Source organism: Lepidochelys olivacea, assembly GCF_965140295.1.
Source record: "Lepidochelys olivacea isolate rLepOli2 genome assembly, chromosome: 1".
NCBI classification, from domain to species: Eukaryota; Metazoa; Chordata; order Testudines; family Cheloniidae; genus Lepidochelys; species Lepidochelys olivacea.
This window is the reverse complement of record NC_140411.1, coordinates 57,302,960-57,321,884: the sequence shown is the minus strand read 5'-3', so window position 1 is coordinate 57,321,884 and position 18,925 is coordinate 57,302,960. Positions and strand designations below refer to the sequence as shown.

At 43.2% G+C, this 18,925-nt stretch overlaps 1 protein-coding gene across 3 annotated transcripts in view; it reads right to left on the bottom strand.

Moving 5' to 3' along the window:
- DHRS12 (dehydrogenase/reductase 12) overlaps positions 1 to 18,230 on the bottom strand; it is a 42,756-nt gene extending 24,526 nt beyond the window's left edge. Inside the window, exons 1-5 of one of the 3 annotated variants that reach the window (XM_084652394.1) lie at positions 17,882 to 18,230; positions 15,433 to 15,566; positions 10,911 to 10,993; positions 6,668 to 6,760; positions 3,903 to 3,984 (exon numbers count right to left, since the gene is read on the bottom strand). In XM_084652394.1, coding sequence (XP_084508520.1) covers positions 3,903 to 3,984; positions 6,668 to 6,760; positions 10,911 to 10,993; positions 15,433 to 15,566; positions 17,882 to 18,051 — 562 coding nt within the window. In that variant the 5' untranslated portion in view covers positions 18,052 to 18,230. The remainder of the gene's footprint in view (positions 1 to 3,902; positions 3,985 to 6,667; positions 6,761 to 10,910; positions 10,994 to 15,432; positions 15,567 to 17,881) is intronic. The other 2 variants (XM_084652393.1, XM_084652395.1) reach the window with 2 other exon arrangements.
- Positions 18,231 to 18,925: the final 695 nt, after the last annotated feature.

The following is an 18,925-nucleotide window of genomic DNA, read 5'->3' as shown; positions in this document are numbered from 1 at the left end:
ACTGAAAAGTACCCCTTGCGGTTTATGTACTCGCCGGCTTGGTGCTCCGGTGTTAAGACAGGGATATGGGTTCCGTCTATGGCCCCACCACAGTTAGGGAATCCCATTGCAGCAAAGCCATCCACTATGACCTGCACATTTCTCAGGGTCACTACCCTTGATATCAGCAGATCTTTGATTGCATGGGCTACTTGCATCACAGCAGCCCCCACAGTAGATTTGCCCACTCCAAATTGATTCCCGACTGACCGGTAGCTATCTGACGTTGCAAGCTTCCACAGGTCTATTGCCACTCACTTCTCAACTGTGAGGGTTGTTCTCATCTTGGTATTCTTGCACCTCAGGGCAGGGGAAAGCAAGTCACACAAAGTCCATGAAAGTGCCCTTACACATGCGAAAGTTTCGCAGCTCCTGGAAATCATCCCAGACCTGCAACACTATGCGGTCCCACCAGTCTGTGCTTGTTTCCCGGGCCCAGAATCGGCATTCCACTGCATGAACCTGCCCCATTAGCACCATGATGCCCACATTGCCAGGGCCCATGCTTTGAGAGAAGTCTGTGTCCGTGTCCTCATCACTCTTGTCACCGCGCTGATGTCACCTACTCGCCTGGTTTCGCTTTGCCAGGTTCTAGTGCTGCATATACTGCTGGATAATGTGCGTGGTGTTTAATGTGCTCCTAATTGCCAAAGTAATCTGAGCGGGCTCCATGCTTGCCGTGGTATGGTGTCTGCACAGAAAAAAAGGCACGGAACAATTGCCTGCCATTGCTCTGACGGAGGGAGAGGCGACTGACGACATGGCTTACAGGGAGGGCCTGACAGCATGTACCCAGAATCACGCGCAATACTGTTTTTGCCCCATCAGGCATTGGGATCTCAACCCAGAATTCCAATGGGTGGTGGAGACTGCAGGAACTGTGGGATAGCTACCCATAGTGCAACGCTCCGGAAGTCGACACTAGCCTCAGTACTGTGGAAGCACTCCGCCGAGTTAATGCACTTAATGCACTTAGAGCATTTTGTGTGGGGAGACACACACTCGACTTTATAAAAACAATTTCTAAAAAAACGACTTCTATAAATTCGACCTAATTTCATAGTGTAGACATACCCTTAGGAACAGTCTCACCGAAATGTGAATTCAGGCCCCTCGGGCATAAGGTCTTTGCAGCAAGGATCACGTCATGTTTGTTCTGTAAACTGCCATGAACATTTATAGAAATAAATAAAGAGATAGCAGGACTATCCTATTTTCTTCAACAGAAAAGGTTTAACCTTAACAAAACAAATCTGGAAAAGTCTGGCAAGCCAAACAATCATAAGATGGATTATGTAATACACAGGCATGATACCACACTGCAAAGCCAGACTTCAAACATCCCAGTATCCAGCATAAAACAGTTTGCTTTTCTATTTTTTTATTAAACACTAGAAAGTTCTTACTTGGCCTACCATTGCACACAAACTTTAGATAAATACAATTTGGGGACGTCTCTGTTCTCCTCAGGATCATTTTCAGTGACTCAGAGCTCTTTAAGGAACAGTAATTCTTTTGCTTCACACACCTGCTGTGCCTTAACATTTTCTAACAAAGTACAGCACATGAAGTGAATTAGAATTAAAAAGTCTTAATTCTTAACAACTAGGTGAGAAGGAAAAAAAATCTTCTGATGAGGAATGGAGAGAGAAAAGGAATATAGTGCAGACCCTTTTCTTTCTACAGTAGCCAATATTAGAATTTAAAAAAAAATTAGTAACCTTTATGCAATACATCCCAGGATTCAAAAAAAATAAGTCAAGGGGAAATGTCTCTAACCTGGATTTAAAGACTTCACAACATTTTAGACCCCAAGGCAGACAATGCCACAACTGATGTACATGTTATCTAGAGATCAGATCTGGCACACTGACTAAAATGTTGCAAAGTTTTTAAATCCTGTCATGTCCTGAAGTCTTGCACAATTACACAGGTATTACCAGTAGACCGCTTCATTAGACCTGACCTAAGAGGGATAGATGAGATAAGGCAGAAGCAGGTCACTAAGGGAAGACAGATGAGATGCCTTGCAAGTAAGGCAAGATTTTAAACACTATTAATTCCTAAAAGAATGGATGTATGGTTCCAATTTCCACAAAATACAGGCAATTCAGAGTTACAGTTCCCTCAGGCACCATAATTCACAGCCTCTTGGACATATGTACAGTTGTATTCTGCACTGTAAATGTTAACTAGAATCTATGCAATATGGTTGACTTACAGTTTGCAGTTTACCCTAGTTGTGTGTGATACAAATCTATACTAGCTGATGTACGAATGTGTTTTATGGCAATTAGTTTGCTGTTTAAAAAAATGAAAAGTAATTTCACATTCAAACAGCTGTGTTTGTTTCAGTGTGCTTGTATCTGGAGCCATTGCATCTTAGTGAATTACTGAACTGTTTGAAAAAGTGCAAGGGGTTTAAACTAGTTTAACTGAAAGACAATTTCTTCAGAAAGGTCAGAGGTGCTTTTATTCTTTATTATAGAGTAGATCCAGGGCAAATCTGAAGTTGAAATAACAAACCCTGCTTTGAGTTTTTAGCACAAAAAGTATGGAAAGTGTAGCTGAAGAAAAATGCATTCCCTCCATCAGCTCCAACATTTTTGAAAAATGTTAGCCCAACGAACGTAATCAGACTTAAAAACAAAAATCTCATTGACATGCAAGTCAAGTATGAGACATTGCTGCCCAAATATGGATTTTCAAAAAGGTAATCAGGAGCCAGAGAAACAGAGCAACAACAGTGTAAGAGTAAAGTCCAAACAGGGCTTACTACCTCCAACCCCTTAGATCCAGAACTGAGCAGGTGACCCTATCTGGGTGGCCCGGGACTCACCCAACTCCATTCCCAACCGACATGGGTTTGGAGGGTGGGACAGAGAACTGGCAAAGTCAACCACCAGAGATGCTTATTATTCATTATTTGTATTACTAGGGCACCTAAGTGCTACAATCAGGGACCAGGATCCTGTAGTGCTAGGTGCTGTACAAACAGAATAAAAAATATGGTCCCTGCCAACTGCCCCTAAAACAAACACTTCCTTTCACAGAAGTGATTTTTGCAACCCCCTGAACATCAGTGATGACTACTTTCTTCATTTAAAATCTGGACATTTCCCTCTGATGATTGCCTGCTTACTCAGACCTCTTCTGCCCTTCACCCTCAGTGGCCCTCCCCCCCCCCCAACTCTTTGTCTGCCTTCCTATGTTCCCCCCACCAGTTCGTCATAATGTATTAAACACCACATGGAACTCTCATGGCCTTTGCCAAGCATTACCCAGTCTCTCTGCCTGGATGTTGCATCCCTTCTCTCCAACCTTTACCTATTTTTATGTGTGAGGATTTTTTTGTACAGCTCTGTATGACTGAGGCCCTGATGTCAACTGGAGCTTTTTGGTGCTACCACGGTACTAATGTGTCATCTTTTTTAAAAAAAGAAAAAAAAGAAAAAAAGAAATATACTTGAATGTTGTAAGAATCATCTGAACCCTAAGACAGCTGTTAGAGTGTCTTGCAGATCCTGCAAAGAAAGGCACTACAGAGTATCCTTAGCAGAGCCAATGGGAAAATTTTCCACTGAAATTTCAAAATGGTTTAACTAGCTTTAATTGCTATGCGCTATTCTCAGAGCAATGAACAAAATATGGGGTCAGTATGAGAATATTATGCATGTGGGAGAAACATGAGACGTTACCTTCTGTACAAATTGTATATTTTTTGCAATATGAGTCTAATCCTCCTACTCTCTCAATTCAAGAAGAAAACATCCTGCACAGCTACATGAGACTATGCCTTTCTATAAACAAAAACAGATGCACAGGAGTACCTTAGAGTCTTATCTAAAGACTGCTGAACTCACCCAAGGTATTTGTAGCAAAGTTCTTTTCAAGTCCATCCTCTGTTAGTTCTCTTTTGTTTACCATGCAGCCTGCATTGTTTATCTGCAAGACACAGCTCAGTATTAAAAAACAAAACACACACACACCCTGCTTTTAGTTTGATCTCTGGTAGTGACATGGTATGAAATTACAGCTTGTTTCAATGCACCAGGGTGTGCAAATTGCAACTCCAGCTATGATAATCTGCCCCTGACAGTGCAGTTGCTGTGTGAAAACAATCTTCACAAGGAAGTGTAATACATTTCACTGAAATCTGATAAAATTAACTAAACAAACAAGATTATAAGAGCCATCAGACATCATGGTGCCTTACTGCAGTTAGTTTTTGGCCCTTTTGCACACAATGAAGTAATGTGTGATTCGCAGAGCATAACTATTACAATACAAAAGCATGTACGGTAGTTTATCAGTTTCATCTTAAAGATCCAAATGACTCCACATCAGCACAGCTATGCATTTATGTATTCTCAGTTTGTTTCTTCTGTACCAGTGAAAAGTCACTAACATTTTACCATGTTTTGGTTAAGAACTAACAAGTGGTATACAGGTAATGTGTGTTTTCTCCATGCGACTCCCCATACTGGCTCATCTCACCTTCTGGATTGAGTTCAAGCTTCTCATCCTCCCTTCCAAGGTCCTAGAAAAAAACACCCCTACCTACTTCTCTGCTCATTTCCTGCTACTCCCCACAACCTGCCCTTCCCAAACACTCCATTTGTTCCAGCTGCTTGAACAGTAAGACACAGCCCCTGTCCCAAGGGTTGTATTCCAGAAGACACTAGCAATGAAGATCATAGGACTGGAAGGGACCTTGAGAGGTCATCTAGTCCATTCCCCTGCATTCAAGGCAGGACTAAGTATTAGCTAGACCATCCCTGACAGGTTTTGGAGATTTTTTAAGAACAGGTTAGACAATGATGGAGATTCCACAACCTCCCTCGGCAACTTATTCCAGTGCTTAACCACCCTGACAGTTAGGAAGTTTTCCTAACATCCAACCTAAACCTCCCTTGCTGAAATTTAAGCCCATTGCTTCTTCTCCTAGCCTCAGAGGTTAAGAAGAACAATTTTTCTACCTCCTCCTTGTAAAAACCTTTTATGTACTTGAAAATCATTATGTCCCCTCTCAGGCTTCTCTTTTCCAGAATAAACAAACCTAATTTTTTCAATCTTCCCTCATAGGTCATGTTTTCTAGACCTCTAATCATTTTTGTTGCTCTTCTCTGGACTGTCTCCAAGTTGTCTACATCTTTGCTGAAATGTGGCACCCAGAACTGGACACAATACTATAACTGAGGCCTAATCAGCGCAGAGCAGAGCGGAAGAATTACTTCTTGTATCTTGCTTACGACATTCCTGCTGATACATCCCAGAATGACGTTTGCTTTTTTGGCAACAGCGTTATACTGTTGAGTCATTCAGCTTGTGCTCCACTATGACCCCCAGATTCCGTTCCACAGTTCTCCTTCCTAGGCAGTCATTTCCCATTTTGTGTGTGCGCAACTGATTGTTCCTTCCTAAGTGGAGTACTTTGCATTTGTCCTTATTGAATTTCATCCTATTTACTTCAGGCCATTTCTCTTGTTTATCCAGATCATTTTGAATCATAATCCTATCCTCAAAAGGACTTGCAACTCCTCCCAGCTTGGTATCATCCGCAAACTTTATAAGTGCACTCTCTGTCATTATCTAAATCATTGAAGATATTGAACAGAACTGGACCCAGAACTGATCCCTGCAGGACTCCACTCATCATGCTCTTCCAGCATGACTGTGAACCACTGATAACTACTGTCTGGGAATGGTTTTCCAACCAGTTATGCACCCACCTTATAGTAGCTCCATCTAGGTGATATTTCCCTAGTGTGTTTATGAGAAGGTCATGTGAGATAGTATCAAAAGCTTTAGTAAAGTCAAGATATAAAAATGACCAGAAATGGATAGGAAGGACCAGGATGACAACAAGATCTCACGGTCTCCCACCAGACATGTACACATTTTGATGAGTTTGTGTCTTATTCTTTAATCTTTTTGCTTTCCTCCATGCCACCCCTTACTGCTTACATCCTCCTTCTCAAATTCAGAAGTAAGGATGAAGAGCAAGAGGAAGAGCTAACAAGAGGGCATGAAAAGGTTTCAGGTTAGGGGCACTACCCACTTACTCCTGTAGTCTGCCCTCACCTTCCACACAAACACACTCCACCTTCCAGGTCTTTGGCAGGTAAATTGCACTAATTTAGGCTCTGATCCTGCAACTGCATCCATTTGGATAGACTCATGCAAAGTTCTACGGAAGTCAAAAGCGCTCTGTGCCGGGATCCATCTTTATGGACATTGGTGCAAAACTAGGGCTTTAGACATCACCTCTGCCTTCAGTCTCCTCTGTGCCAACCAATCATCAGACAGGAGAATGGGAGTAGAACAATAAGGGAATTTGCCAGGCTGTTTCCGTGGAGTAAAAGAGGAAATGAGAGCAAAGAGGTATGCAGAAGCGAAGGTGTGCAGGGCCCCGAAGGCTGCAACAAGGAGCTTTGATACAGAAGATGAGAAATCTATGTATATGAAAAGGGGCTGGACAAGATCAGAGAAGTGGACTAGGTGGATTATTTTGCAACAGAATTATACACAAATTAAGACTGCAGAATTAGAGAGGTTAGACTATTAAATGGAGAGATACAGATGAAAGGCTCCAAAAGAGGTACACAATTTAAACTTGCAAACTTACCAAAACATTTAACTTATGTTCAGTCTTGAATTTTTCAGCAAACTCCCAAATTCCCTTGGGATTAGACATATCCAGAATGTGCAAAAAGATACTCTAAAAGAAAAAAGGAATTATGTTACAACCAATATGGAAAGTCAGTGCTCTTGATTTTCATCTAAATGGGATTTAAAACTAGCTCCTGAAGTTATACGCAAAGATGCTCACACAAGGACCTGACCCAAGCCATCTGAGGTCACAATGCACAGTTTGGTGATTTAACTCTAGCCCCTAATAACATGGTGACAAAATTATACAGAAAAGCTTGCAAAATGGTGCATAAACTATGCATATGGCAGTTATCAGCGTGCTTTCATGAACACGTAAAAATAGGTGTATTCATCTAGTCAACAAAACTCAATTACATAAGCCTCCAAACTCTAATCTATTCTTACTATAAAACATGTTAGATCTTCCAGCATTGCACTGGCAAAGCATCTTCCATTCAAAGATCTTGTGGTGCCTTACAAGCATAAACTAATTATGCCTCGCAACCCCCTGAAACAGATGTAGCTAAGTCTTACTCTCTCCATTTTATAGAAATGACGACTGAGAACGAGAGAGGTTAAGTGACTTACCCTACGTCACACAGTGTCTGTGACAGAACCAAGAATACAATCTAGATTGCCTGACACCCATGTTCTAACCTTCCTCTTCTCTGTATCAAAGACTACAGGTTCTTCCTGAGAAAGCTACCATTTGATCATTTTTACATTACTAATTATGAATCTGCATGTGAATAACTCCAAAAGTTACACTGTAGACAACATTTACTTTTTTTTTTTTAAATCCTTTAAGAAAACTGGGACTGTCTCCATCAGAGAGGACTGACCTTAGATCATGGGGGTAAGAATAAGACTGGGATGTGGAGACTGGGATTCTGACAGGGAGACAAAGATGGGCTGGGCAAGGAAAATGGAACTGGGAGGAGAAGCCTGAGGGGTGGAGGTTGAAACCAGCTAGGTGAAGAGATTGGGACGGGGCAAGGAGCAGGACAGTAATGGGCTGGGAGGGATGGTGCAGACGAAGTCATGCCTTTGGGGAAGAACAGGGGCAGAAAGGTCTGTGACTATTAAGAACACTCCCTCCAGAGCCTGGAATGGAATCCTAGATTCCAGAATCCCAATGTTCCTCTACTGTCATCAAATATCTATGAAACCCACTGGCAAAATGCATCATTACCTTCTGGTGATGGTCCACACAGAGGAGGACAGCGCACTACTGCTATCAGTTATTCCACTAACTCAAGTAGCAGAGATCTGTGCTATGGAGCTAAGCATTCCTGCCCTGCTGATGCCCCATACAGGTATCAATATGATACCACATCATGGAATCCCCCCCCCCCCCCGGCACACACACACTTTGTTTAAAAAAACAAAAAACAAAAAACCAACCTAGGATATTACACACACAAAGCTATGTTAACAGAATGTTATTAATGCCTGAACTAAGGTTGCTTGTGCAACCTTAATTCATCCTCCTTCTGTGTATGCATTACGATACATATGGAATTACATGATCACATACTATCTTTTCCACGGTACCCCCTCATTCAGTGCACAGGAGACATGGTGCTCACTGAACGAGCAGCTACTCCGTATTGCGTTTTACCCTCATCATTGAATGTAGGGCCTCATGCCTTATCTATAGCACACTGTTCAAACCCTGCTCTGAAGACAGAATTATTAGTTTCTTGCCCCTATAAAGTGACCCCATTGCACAGACAGGGGATGCAGGCAGAGAGATTAAGATCAAAAGCATCCACTAATTTTGGGTGTCTGATATGAGATGCCAAGGACTTGATTTTTCCAAGCATTACACAGCCCTTTATACAGCTCCCATTGACTCCAACTGCAGCTACAAGTGCTCAGCCCTTCTGCAAGTCAGACTTTCAAGGGGCTCAAACTGAGCACCCAAAAAATGAGGAACAAAAAAAAAAAAACACACACACACACACCCCCCTGGCTACCTGGCAAAAAACTTACTGCAAGTTCCTTGCCCAGCATCATACAGGACCGGTGTGGCAGGGATAGAATCCAACTCTCCATGGCAGCATTCAACTGCCTAAACTATAAAACAATCCTTTCTATTCCTGCAATCCCCCACCTCCTCTACTACTTACAACTTCAGCAACAAATGAGGCAGGGTTCCTACAGACAACTATCTCCCCCACTACACAATCCCAATTCATCCACAGGGCAGATCCACCCTGTGCACTGAATGAGGCAGGGCTCCTGTGGGAAAAAAAATAGTGTGTAATAATGTAATTAAAGACTATTGCAAAGCATATTCTTGGGGGAGGGGAGCGGGTAAAACAAGTTAAGCTTGCAGAGGCAACCTTAATACTATCATTTCTTAACCTTTGAATGCTTGACCTATAGTGTTTTTAACTTAGTTTTGTGTGTGTAATTTAATCTGAACCAGTGGTCCCCAAACTGTGGGGTGTGCAGGAATGTTCAGGGGGCACATAGCAGGGCCTGGGCCAGCCCCCACGGCAGTGGGAAGGGAGCACTGGCCAGGCCCGCTCTACCCCCAGCCACAGCTCCTCTCCAGCCCCTTCTCTGCCTTCATTCCCTCTTGGCCCCCAGACCAACTCCTCCCCCAGCCCCAGTTCTGCCCCAGCTCTGCCTTCAGTCCATGCTCTTCTGCTGAGGAAGCCTTGGCTGTGCAGTAATGGGAAGGGGGCAGACAGATTCCATTACTGGTAAGGGGGCGCATGAGCACGACAGGAAAAGTTTGGACAGCACTGACCTAAACTGAATTGGGCTGACTGTTGGTGCTCTCATAAGTAACAAAACCGTCCTAAAATAAGGTTATTTTTAAAACCTCTGTTGCGTAATGGTCAAGCACATGGAAAAGGCTGTAATCTTCTTCCAGAGCAGAATCACAGAAGATCAGCTGGGTACATTTTTTTGCACAAGAGGACTTGAGGACTGTTATATAAAAAAGTAATTGATATACAACTATAAGCAACCAGCAGTTTTCAGAAGTGACACTCAGAGTCACATCATGACTATCCTCCACTATTCTGAAAACAATGTTAAAGTGGTAGGCATGTAATAAAAACACTAATGAGAATGGAGCACATGAAGGGAAAACTTTTGATGAAAGTAAAGTCTATATACCACCAAACCCTAACTTCTGAAATATTTTCTACTTAGCAGATCAAAAGTCCTGTGTTTTAAATTTACTTTGATTAGTTAATATGCAAATTCCTTGCCAACACAATGTCTGTAAATGTATGTTTCACATAGCATAATGGAGTTTCATTTATGATGTTAGAGGAAAATCCAACCCTCCTCATCCCTTAATAGCTTTCAGTCTCAAAACCACCACCACAAGTAATCTTATGATGTATCCCATGATGAGGCATTTCCAAGATAATATGTATGTGTTCTATGCAAGACTGAAAATAGTCACTGAGAAAGGACCTCCTCTTCTACCAAATCTTTTCTTTAAACACTCATTATGCAAGCAGAAAGAGAGACAGATGAGATGCTGGGAAAATCAGAAGAAAGGATTTTCATTTTTATTTGTATCACAGCACTAGAACCCTAGTCATGGTCCAATGTGTTAGGTGCTGTACAAACAGAACAAAAAGAGGTCCTTCTAACTTCTAATTCTGCTTCCCTGAAATAATCATGTGACCGGATTTTTTTTTACTTTTGGGTTTTAGCTCCCTAGCACAAGACAGCTCAGGATTTCCTTATCACACTGTTCGGTCACAGATTAAAAGGACTTGAAATTGATTTCATATTTTCTGCACAGAAGGTTTTATCCAAAAGAGAGTCCACTCATGCTGGCAGAGAAGGTTGGAGGTGATTTCTGAGCATATATTCCCATTAACAGTTGTGGGAGTAGGATTACAGATCAATACTGACACTCAAAGAACTTTTCCTGATACCTTAGAGAAATGGTCTATACCTCTTCCCCTCTGAACAATTCCCTCAAGGTAGCAGGTTTTTTCCCACACTGGAACCTATGTAGAAGTTATCTAGTTATGTAACACTTGACCAATATGCTAAAAGCAGGTTAACGTCCTATGGGGAGATGGTCCTCTTCTGACAGAGCATTTATAGGGAAGGACGTCCTTGCAGACCCTCCATTAAGATGAAAGTGGGTGGGATAATGCAGAGAACTACTTATAAAATCATCTAAGACTTACTGTTGGCAAAGTGCTTAACAAAAAACTCAATACTAAACTCACCTGATTACCAGTTTCTGTTGTTATTTCTCTTTTAGCTTCTTCAGCTCTCTCTGTATTTCGGCAAACCAGATGAAGTGTGCCACCTGGTGGAATTCCATAAGAATCACAGTTAATTAGGTGTTAAGTGAATGGGTGTGGGGAAAGGTAAGAGTAACAAAATGGTATTTGATTTTTTTAAATACAAGTTTCCACACATCCCAAGAGGAATACCTCTGGAATCATACCAGCTTAAAAAGGGAAAGGGTGGGGTATGACTGTATCAAACTGTGAGTTGTTTGCAGTGTTGTTGTAGCCGTGTTGGTCCCAGGATATTAGAGAGACAAGATGGGTGAGGTAATCTTTTATTGGACGAAATACTTGGGTGAGACAAGTTTTCAAGTTACACAGAGCTCTCGTAGCTTGACTCTTTCACGAACAGAAGTTGGTCCAAAAAGAGATATTACCTCACCCATCTTGTCTTTCAATTGTCAAGTCCATTTTGTACCTGTGTTGAAATATTGGCACTGTGACCACATCAATTTGGACTTGCCTGGGGCAGCCTGTTATGCTGCACTCCAGATAGCTGACCTTCTCAGGAAAAGTGTTTGACACCTCACTGAAGGCCATCCCTGAAAGTCATCAAAGTTGCAATCTAGGGCTATTGACTTTGATTGCCTCAACTACTGCATCCCCATAGTACAAGGCCTTTCTACACAGAGGCCTGCAAGTGGGAGGCAAGCATGGTTGCTGGATATGTAGCTTCAGTTTGAGTACAGAGAAGGAGGCCCTATATAAGAGCAGAGTTCTGCTCTGTACTGGGAGCTGACAATCACCACATGAAAGGAGAACTTGCAAGACAGAGGGGGCAATACAGACACTGCCCAGCCCGAAACACTGACGAACGATGGACTAACAACAGGGGGAAGATCAGACTGGGAGAGGGGGTGTCTCAGGACTTTTGCTGTTTTCAAAGATCTGTAATTCATGTGCTTTAGTCGTGGTTAAGAAATTCCTTTGCTAAGTCTGTGTTCTTGCTTTCCTGCCATATTGTCCTTGAAGGGGTTAAATGAGTCAGTCCAGAGAGACCACAGTCTAGGTAGATCTCCGAGGGCGGGGGGGGGTTCAAGTGACTGTGGGCTTGGGAGGTGTTACTCCAGTTTCAGGGTCTAGGGCAGCTGGAAGGCAGCATCGCACATCCCAGGAAGGGCATCAGACATGAGGTCTGAGCCTGGGAGTATATTTACAGCTAGAAACAGTGACTAGACTCCACATAGATCCAGTTGGGTTGGAAGCACATGGTACCCAGCAACTGGATCCACTCAGACTGCTGACCATACACTAGGTTACAGGACAAACTTGTAAAATTGAAGTGTATTTGTATTCCATGATTTGCTTACAGGGATCCTTAATCCCTTTGATATGTACAAAACATTACCACTTTATCCAGTGGAAGTCACCTAAGGCTCTCCTGTCACATGTAAGGCAACTGTTAAGACTTCAGGCAACACAGAGAACAGAATCTACACAGAGCTCCAAGCACACCTGCTCCTTCTTTTCATTCTATAAGCAAAAATATTTTCTCAAGTAAGCACCACAGGATCATTTTTCACCTCTCAAAGTCTTAGGGATAAATCTAATCCCTTCCAAAGACTAGACCATAGCTAGTTCCCACTCAAATCACAAGCTTTGGGTAGGAACATGGTATAAGAATAGTAGTTGAAATTTTTTTGCATGCAATCAAGTAAGGCAGTTGCTATGCAGTTACTGCTGACTACTGTACAAATGCAATTGTCTCACTGTTACCTTGTCCTCCCCTCCTTTTGTTGGTCTTATCTACCTGTTGTCTCCTCACATTTTAAGACTATAAATTCTTTGAGGCAGTGACTGTCTTACTTTACTATGTGTCTGTACAGTGCCTAGGACAATGTTGTCTTGATTTATGATGGAGACCTTTAGACACCACCCCATAATATTTCTCAACTGCATGTTTATCAATACAATTTGTGGAGGCCCTCCACTCATTACTTTTGTTTCATGACCAGTTCTCATGGTAGAATCTGCTGAAGAACCATGCAAGGTGCATAAACCCCAAATATGTCCCTCTGAAGACAGCTGGGTTTCATATGAAACATCCTACCCCTGAAGATGGGAGCTAGAATGTTTTTAAAAACAGAATCCTGTGTTCAGGAGGATGAACACTTTTCCAGTTAAACTTCCATGCAACAAACTCCTTTCCGTATGATTGAGAATCCACACTTCATTAACATGGTTCAGTCATTAAGACCAGGATACAGTCCACCCCACAGAGCAGATGCTGCAGGCAAACTGCTGGATAAAGTGTACGAAAGAGAAATTGAGCAGTGTGTAAAAGGTCTAGAGGGTGAAATTGTTAACCTGAGTCTTGATGGATGGAGCAATGTCCACAATGATCTTGTTGTATGTGCTTGTGTGACAACAGAAGGGAATACCTTCCTTACAGAAACAATTTACAGATCAGGAACTGCACACACAGCAGAATACTTACAAGAAGTAGCAGTAAAAGCTATAACAAACTGTGAAAAAAAATTCAAATGTCTAGTACGCAGCTTGATCACAGACAATGCTACAAATGTATCCAAGATGAGAAGAAATTTAGAAGAGAGTTCCAAGCTAACAACATACGGGTGCAGTGCTCACTTGATGCACCTCCTAGACAAAGGCTTCAGTGTTCCAGAAATAAAGGCAAATGTTGTTGAAATTGCAAAATACTTCTGTATCAACCACTTTGCAGCAGCTGCTCTGAAAAAAGTGCGAGAAAGCAAGCTAACTCTCCCACAAGACGTGCGATGGAACTCAGTAGTGGACTGTTTTGAGTACTAAATCAAGACCTGGCCTGTTGTGAACAACATCGTGAAAAAATAGATGGCACCGTCACACCCAAAGTTCTCAACATTGGGCTTCAGAGAAATGTGGAACACATGCTGAGTACCCTGAAACCTATTTCTGTAGCCTTGAACAAAATGCAGGGAAATAGCTGTTTTATTGCTGACGCTGTTGAAATTTGGAAGGAACTGAGTGAGATCTTAAAAAGAGAAATATGCAACGACGGAGTTGAATTACAAGCATTAAAAAAACCAAATGGGACATGCACTATCTCCAGCTCATTTTCTTGCAAATATTCTCAATACTCAGTACCAGGGTCAGACCTTAACTGCTGAAGAAGAGGAGTTAGCTATGACATGGACATCCAGCAATCATTCCTCCATAATGCCAACCATAATAAACTTCAGAGCTAAGGGTGACCTATTCAAGAAATATATGTTTGCTGATGTTTTCAAGAAAGTCACACCAGTGAACTGGTGGAAGTCACTTAAGCACTTGGATTCAGAGACTGTTGAAGTGATAATCTCACTTTTAACAGCAGTCGCTTCTTCTGCCGGCGTAGAAAGAATATTTTCCTCCTTTGGACTAATTCATTCCAAACTGAGAAATCGTTTGGGACCTGAAAAAGCAGGAAAGCTTATTTTTCTTTTCCAGATTATGAACAAACAGGAAAATGAAGGTGAAAACGACTGAGTTAGCTGCAGAAGCCAATATTTTAAGTTTCTCATGTTGACTTGGCTGTCAGTCAATTTAATATTTGTTTTTTAAATGTTTCATTTAACTATTTTAAACAATTTTAACAAAAACAAACCTGATTTTAAAAAACTTTAATGTTTAACTAAATTCAAAAATTAATATGCTTGTTTTGTTAAATTATATGTTTGCTGTTGAAGAAAAGAAATCCAGAATACATAACATTGTTGTTTTAGTTAAATAAAACAATTTAAAATGTCTGTCTGTTGATGTTCTCCTCCTAATACAGCATGGCAAGAAAATCCTCCAAATATGATTAACCTGTTGAATTGGAGATATTTATGAAGTCATTGGGAGGTGAACTATCTGCTTCAATTACCTTTGGTAAATGAAATAACCAATCATTCGGTTTCTGATATAGCTGTAAAGCTAATATGAAAAGTTTTCAAAATAAATCACTTTAAAAATGTATAGTGTGTACCTTCTAAAAATTAAGCCTACATCTATATCTATTCAGGTTATAACAACCAACAAGAATGCACTTTTATGTAGAAATCCATGATTAAATCAAGTCTTCATGACCAGTGATTTAAATCATGATTTAAATCAATTTGATTTAAATCAAATCCCCCCTGGTAAAGATCCCCAAAAGGTTAACATTGGCTTAGCTCAGTGGTTCTCAGCCTTTCCAGACTACTGTACCCCTTTCAGAGCCTGAAGCCCAAGCCCCTGCTGTTCAGGGCTGAAGCACATAACTTAGCTTTGCAGGTCCCCCAGTGGCATGGGGCCCCAGGCAATTGCCCTGCTTGCCTCCCCATAATGCCAGCCATGCACTTGTGACCCCCCAAACCTGTCCAGTACCCCCTAGTGGTTCATAATCCCCAGGTTGAGAAACCCTGATCTGGATGAGTTGACTACCCCCTAGAAGACTGCTGCGTATCCCTGGGGGTATATGTACCCCTGGTTGAGAACCACTGCTTTATCTCACCTCTCTTTGCTATCTCCGTTGCAGTTGCTTTGCCAATACCACTGTTTGCTCCAGTAATCATGAAGGATCTTCCAGTTACGTTTACCTCCAAGTCTGCCGGAACAAAGTGTTTGGATGCAGAGTCATAGCCACTCCTGAATAAATCAATTAAAAGACTTGTAAATGACAGAATATTTTGTATCCATAAAAATACAAAGTCTTCAGTGGAAGAAGGAAAAAGGGAATCCACTACCTGGACTCAATTTAACTACTTATTTATTTTCTTTAGCTTTCTAATAAATATAACAAGTCCCCATCTATTGCTCTAGGAGTCTTCCATGTAACATTAAAAGGCACTGATCAGCAAGAATATGTGGAGAATATACACAGCTGGGAAATCGGTTTTACAATGTGAGTGTGTTACACACACACACAATAAAACAAGAATCAGAATTTAAGGCCAGAAGGGACCACAAGATCATCCAGTCTGACCTCCTGTATCTCACAGGCCCCCCAACACCACCCAGCACCCATACTCTAAACCCAACCACCAAAGTGAGACCAAAATAAATGATCCCCACCAGAGATTAGACTACTATGTGACACAGGCAGAGAACAGGTAGAACCAAGGTGCACCAGCGCTCAAGGTCCCTGCAATGGCAGGGAAATGATCAAATGAGATCTACTCAGATAACCCTGGCAAGTCACCTGTTTCCACACTCTGCAGAGGAGGGTGAAATCCCCTCCAGGTCACTGCCAATCTGACCTGGGGGGAAATTCCTTCCTGACCCCTGGTAGGAGGCATTCAATGAAATTCATAGATACTAAGGTCAGAAGGGACGATTATGATCATCTAGTCTGACCTCCTGCACAACGCAGGCCACAGAATCTCACCCACCCACTCCTGCAAAAAACCTCTCACCTATGTCTGAGCTATTGAAGTCCTCAAATCGTGGTTTAAAGACTTCAACGAGCAGAGAATCCTCCAGCAAGTGACCCGTGCCCCATGCTACAGAGGAAGGCGAAAAACCTCCAGGGCCTCTTCCAATCTGCCCTGGAGGAAAATTCCTTCCCGACCCCAGATATGGCAATCAGCTAAACCCTGAGCATATGGGCAAGATTCACCAGCCAGATACTACAGAAAATTCTTTCCTGGGTAATGCAGGCCTAATGGCCTGTGATGGGATGTTAGATGGGGTGGGATCTATTTACCATGAATATTTAAAGATCAATTAATTACCAAAATCATGTTATCCCATCATACTATCTCCTCCATAAACTTATCAAGTTTAATCTTAAAGCCAGATAGCTCTTTTGCCCCCACTGCTTCCCTTGGAAGGCTATTCCACAATTTCACTCCACTGATGGTTAGAAAACTTTGTCTAATTTCAAGTCTAAACCTCCCTGTGGACAGTTTATATCCATTTGTTCTTGTGTCCACATTGGTGCTGAGCTTAAATAATTCCTCTCCCTCTCCAGTATTTATCCCTCTGATATATTTATAAATTACAAGGTAGGAAATTAAAAACCAATAAAAGGAAATGCTTTTTCACACAATGTGATTGAACTGGTTGCCATGGAAAGGCACTGAGGCCAAGAACTCAGCAAGGTTTGACAAGGGACTGAACATTTAGATGGATAGCTGGAATGAATGGCAACCAACATGTTAGATGGGACATTAAACCTCATATTTAAGGGTTTAAGACAATCTCTTATTAGAGATCAGGCAGAGACCTACATCAGGGGCAGATTATGCCATATCTGCCTACTACAAGGTTCTTACACCTTCCTCTGAAGCAGCGGATACTAGCCACTGCCAGAGACAGGGTCCTGCAGCAGATATCCCTCAGTCTGAGCCAGGGTGGCAGTCCCTAGGTAGGGTGACCAGATGTCCCGTTTTTTATAGGGACAGTCCCATTTTGGGGGACATTTTCTTATATAGGCGCCTATTACCCCGCCCACCCCCGTCCCATTTTTTCCCCACAGTTGCTATCTGGTCACCTTACCCCCCAGGCAACATCTGCTCCGCAGCCTGCCCATAAAGTCAGTATCTATCTGGGTGGGGTAAAGGGCTAGGGGAAGGAGCTGCCAAGCGCCACGGCTTTGCCAGGGGCTCTTTGTCACGCGGCTCGCTGCCCGGGCCGATGGGGGAAGAGACCCCCGGGCTGCCGAAGGGTTTCGCAGGCACGGCGGGGAGCCCCGCTGCCGCCACGTGCGCCCAGCAGCCAAGCCACAGACCTTCGCGGCTGCGGGCCTGCTCTGTGCTCGGTCGCGCCCGGGTCGCCCTCCGCAGGGTTTCGGCAGCTGAACCCCCCACGCCAAAAACCGAGACCTGCTCCGCTGAAGAGCCAGACCCAGCCCGAGCCGGCCTGGCTGCCTCGGTGCCCCCGCTGAAGACAAGCGGCCAAACCCGCCCGACGGCTCAGGGCACGGCGAGGGAGAGGAGACCCCATGGGGCAGCTTTGCCTACCAAGGCTGCAGAGGCCACGGGCTCGCAACCAGCCCCGCCCCCAGTTGCGGCGGCCTCAGGGTACAGAGCCCGGGGGCCGGCGGGCCGGATCTCCCGCCCCGGAGCGGCCGGTACCTGGTGTACTCCCGCAGCCCCTTCAGGAACCACACGGTGTTCCGGTACCAGGACATGGCGCCGCCGCCCCTGCCGCCGCCGCCGCCGCCCGGCTGTTGTGTAAGCGCCGCCCCGCCCCCGGGGTTAGATAAGCCACTGGGGCCGGGAGACGCCCGGGCCGAGCCGGTCGGGGCCCTTGGCAGCTCTGGGGGGCTGCTAGCGGTAAGAGGTCGCTCGGGCCACCCGAGGTAGAAGGTCTGACATCCCCGCGGGAGTGGGGGGGGGGGTGAGAAAGCGCTGGAGGTAGGAATTAGCGTCATCCCATTGCCGTCTCACAGCCAGCACATCCCTCTAGTTTGCTGCAGCCACGGGTCCAACTTTGCCAAAAAAAAAAAAAAAAAAAAAAAAAAAAAGGGGGGGGGGTATTTCAAGCAGTCTCACATGTGAAACCAACCTGGTCGCTTTCTTTACCGCTTTAAAAAGCCTACAAGCAGTAGATGTGGTATATCTTGCCTTCAGTAAGGCTTTTGAGACTGTCTCCCCTGACCTCATAAACAAACTGTGAGGAAATGAAACCTAGATGGACATAACGATAAATAAGATGGGCATAAGGAGTGGGGTTCTCCAGGGATCAGTTCTGGATATGTTTCTGTTCAAAACCTTAACGATTGAGATAATGGCATAGAGAGTACACTTATAAATTTAAGGTGTAGAAAACATGACCTAGCTAATGGCATGGAGAGTACACTTACAACGTTTGTGAAAATTTAAGGTCTAGAAAACATGACTTATGAGGGCAGTTTGAAATATGATAACAGTTTTCAAGCATGTACAAATAAAGTAGCTTTTTACAAAAGCTATTTCTTACAATCTATACCTATCGCTAACTGCTACAGAGTTACATTTCTACATGTAGCAATTTCACATATACTATAGTGCAAGAAACTGCTG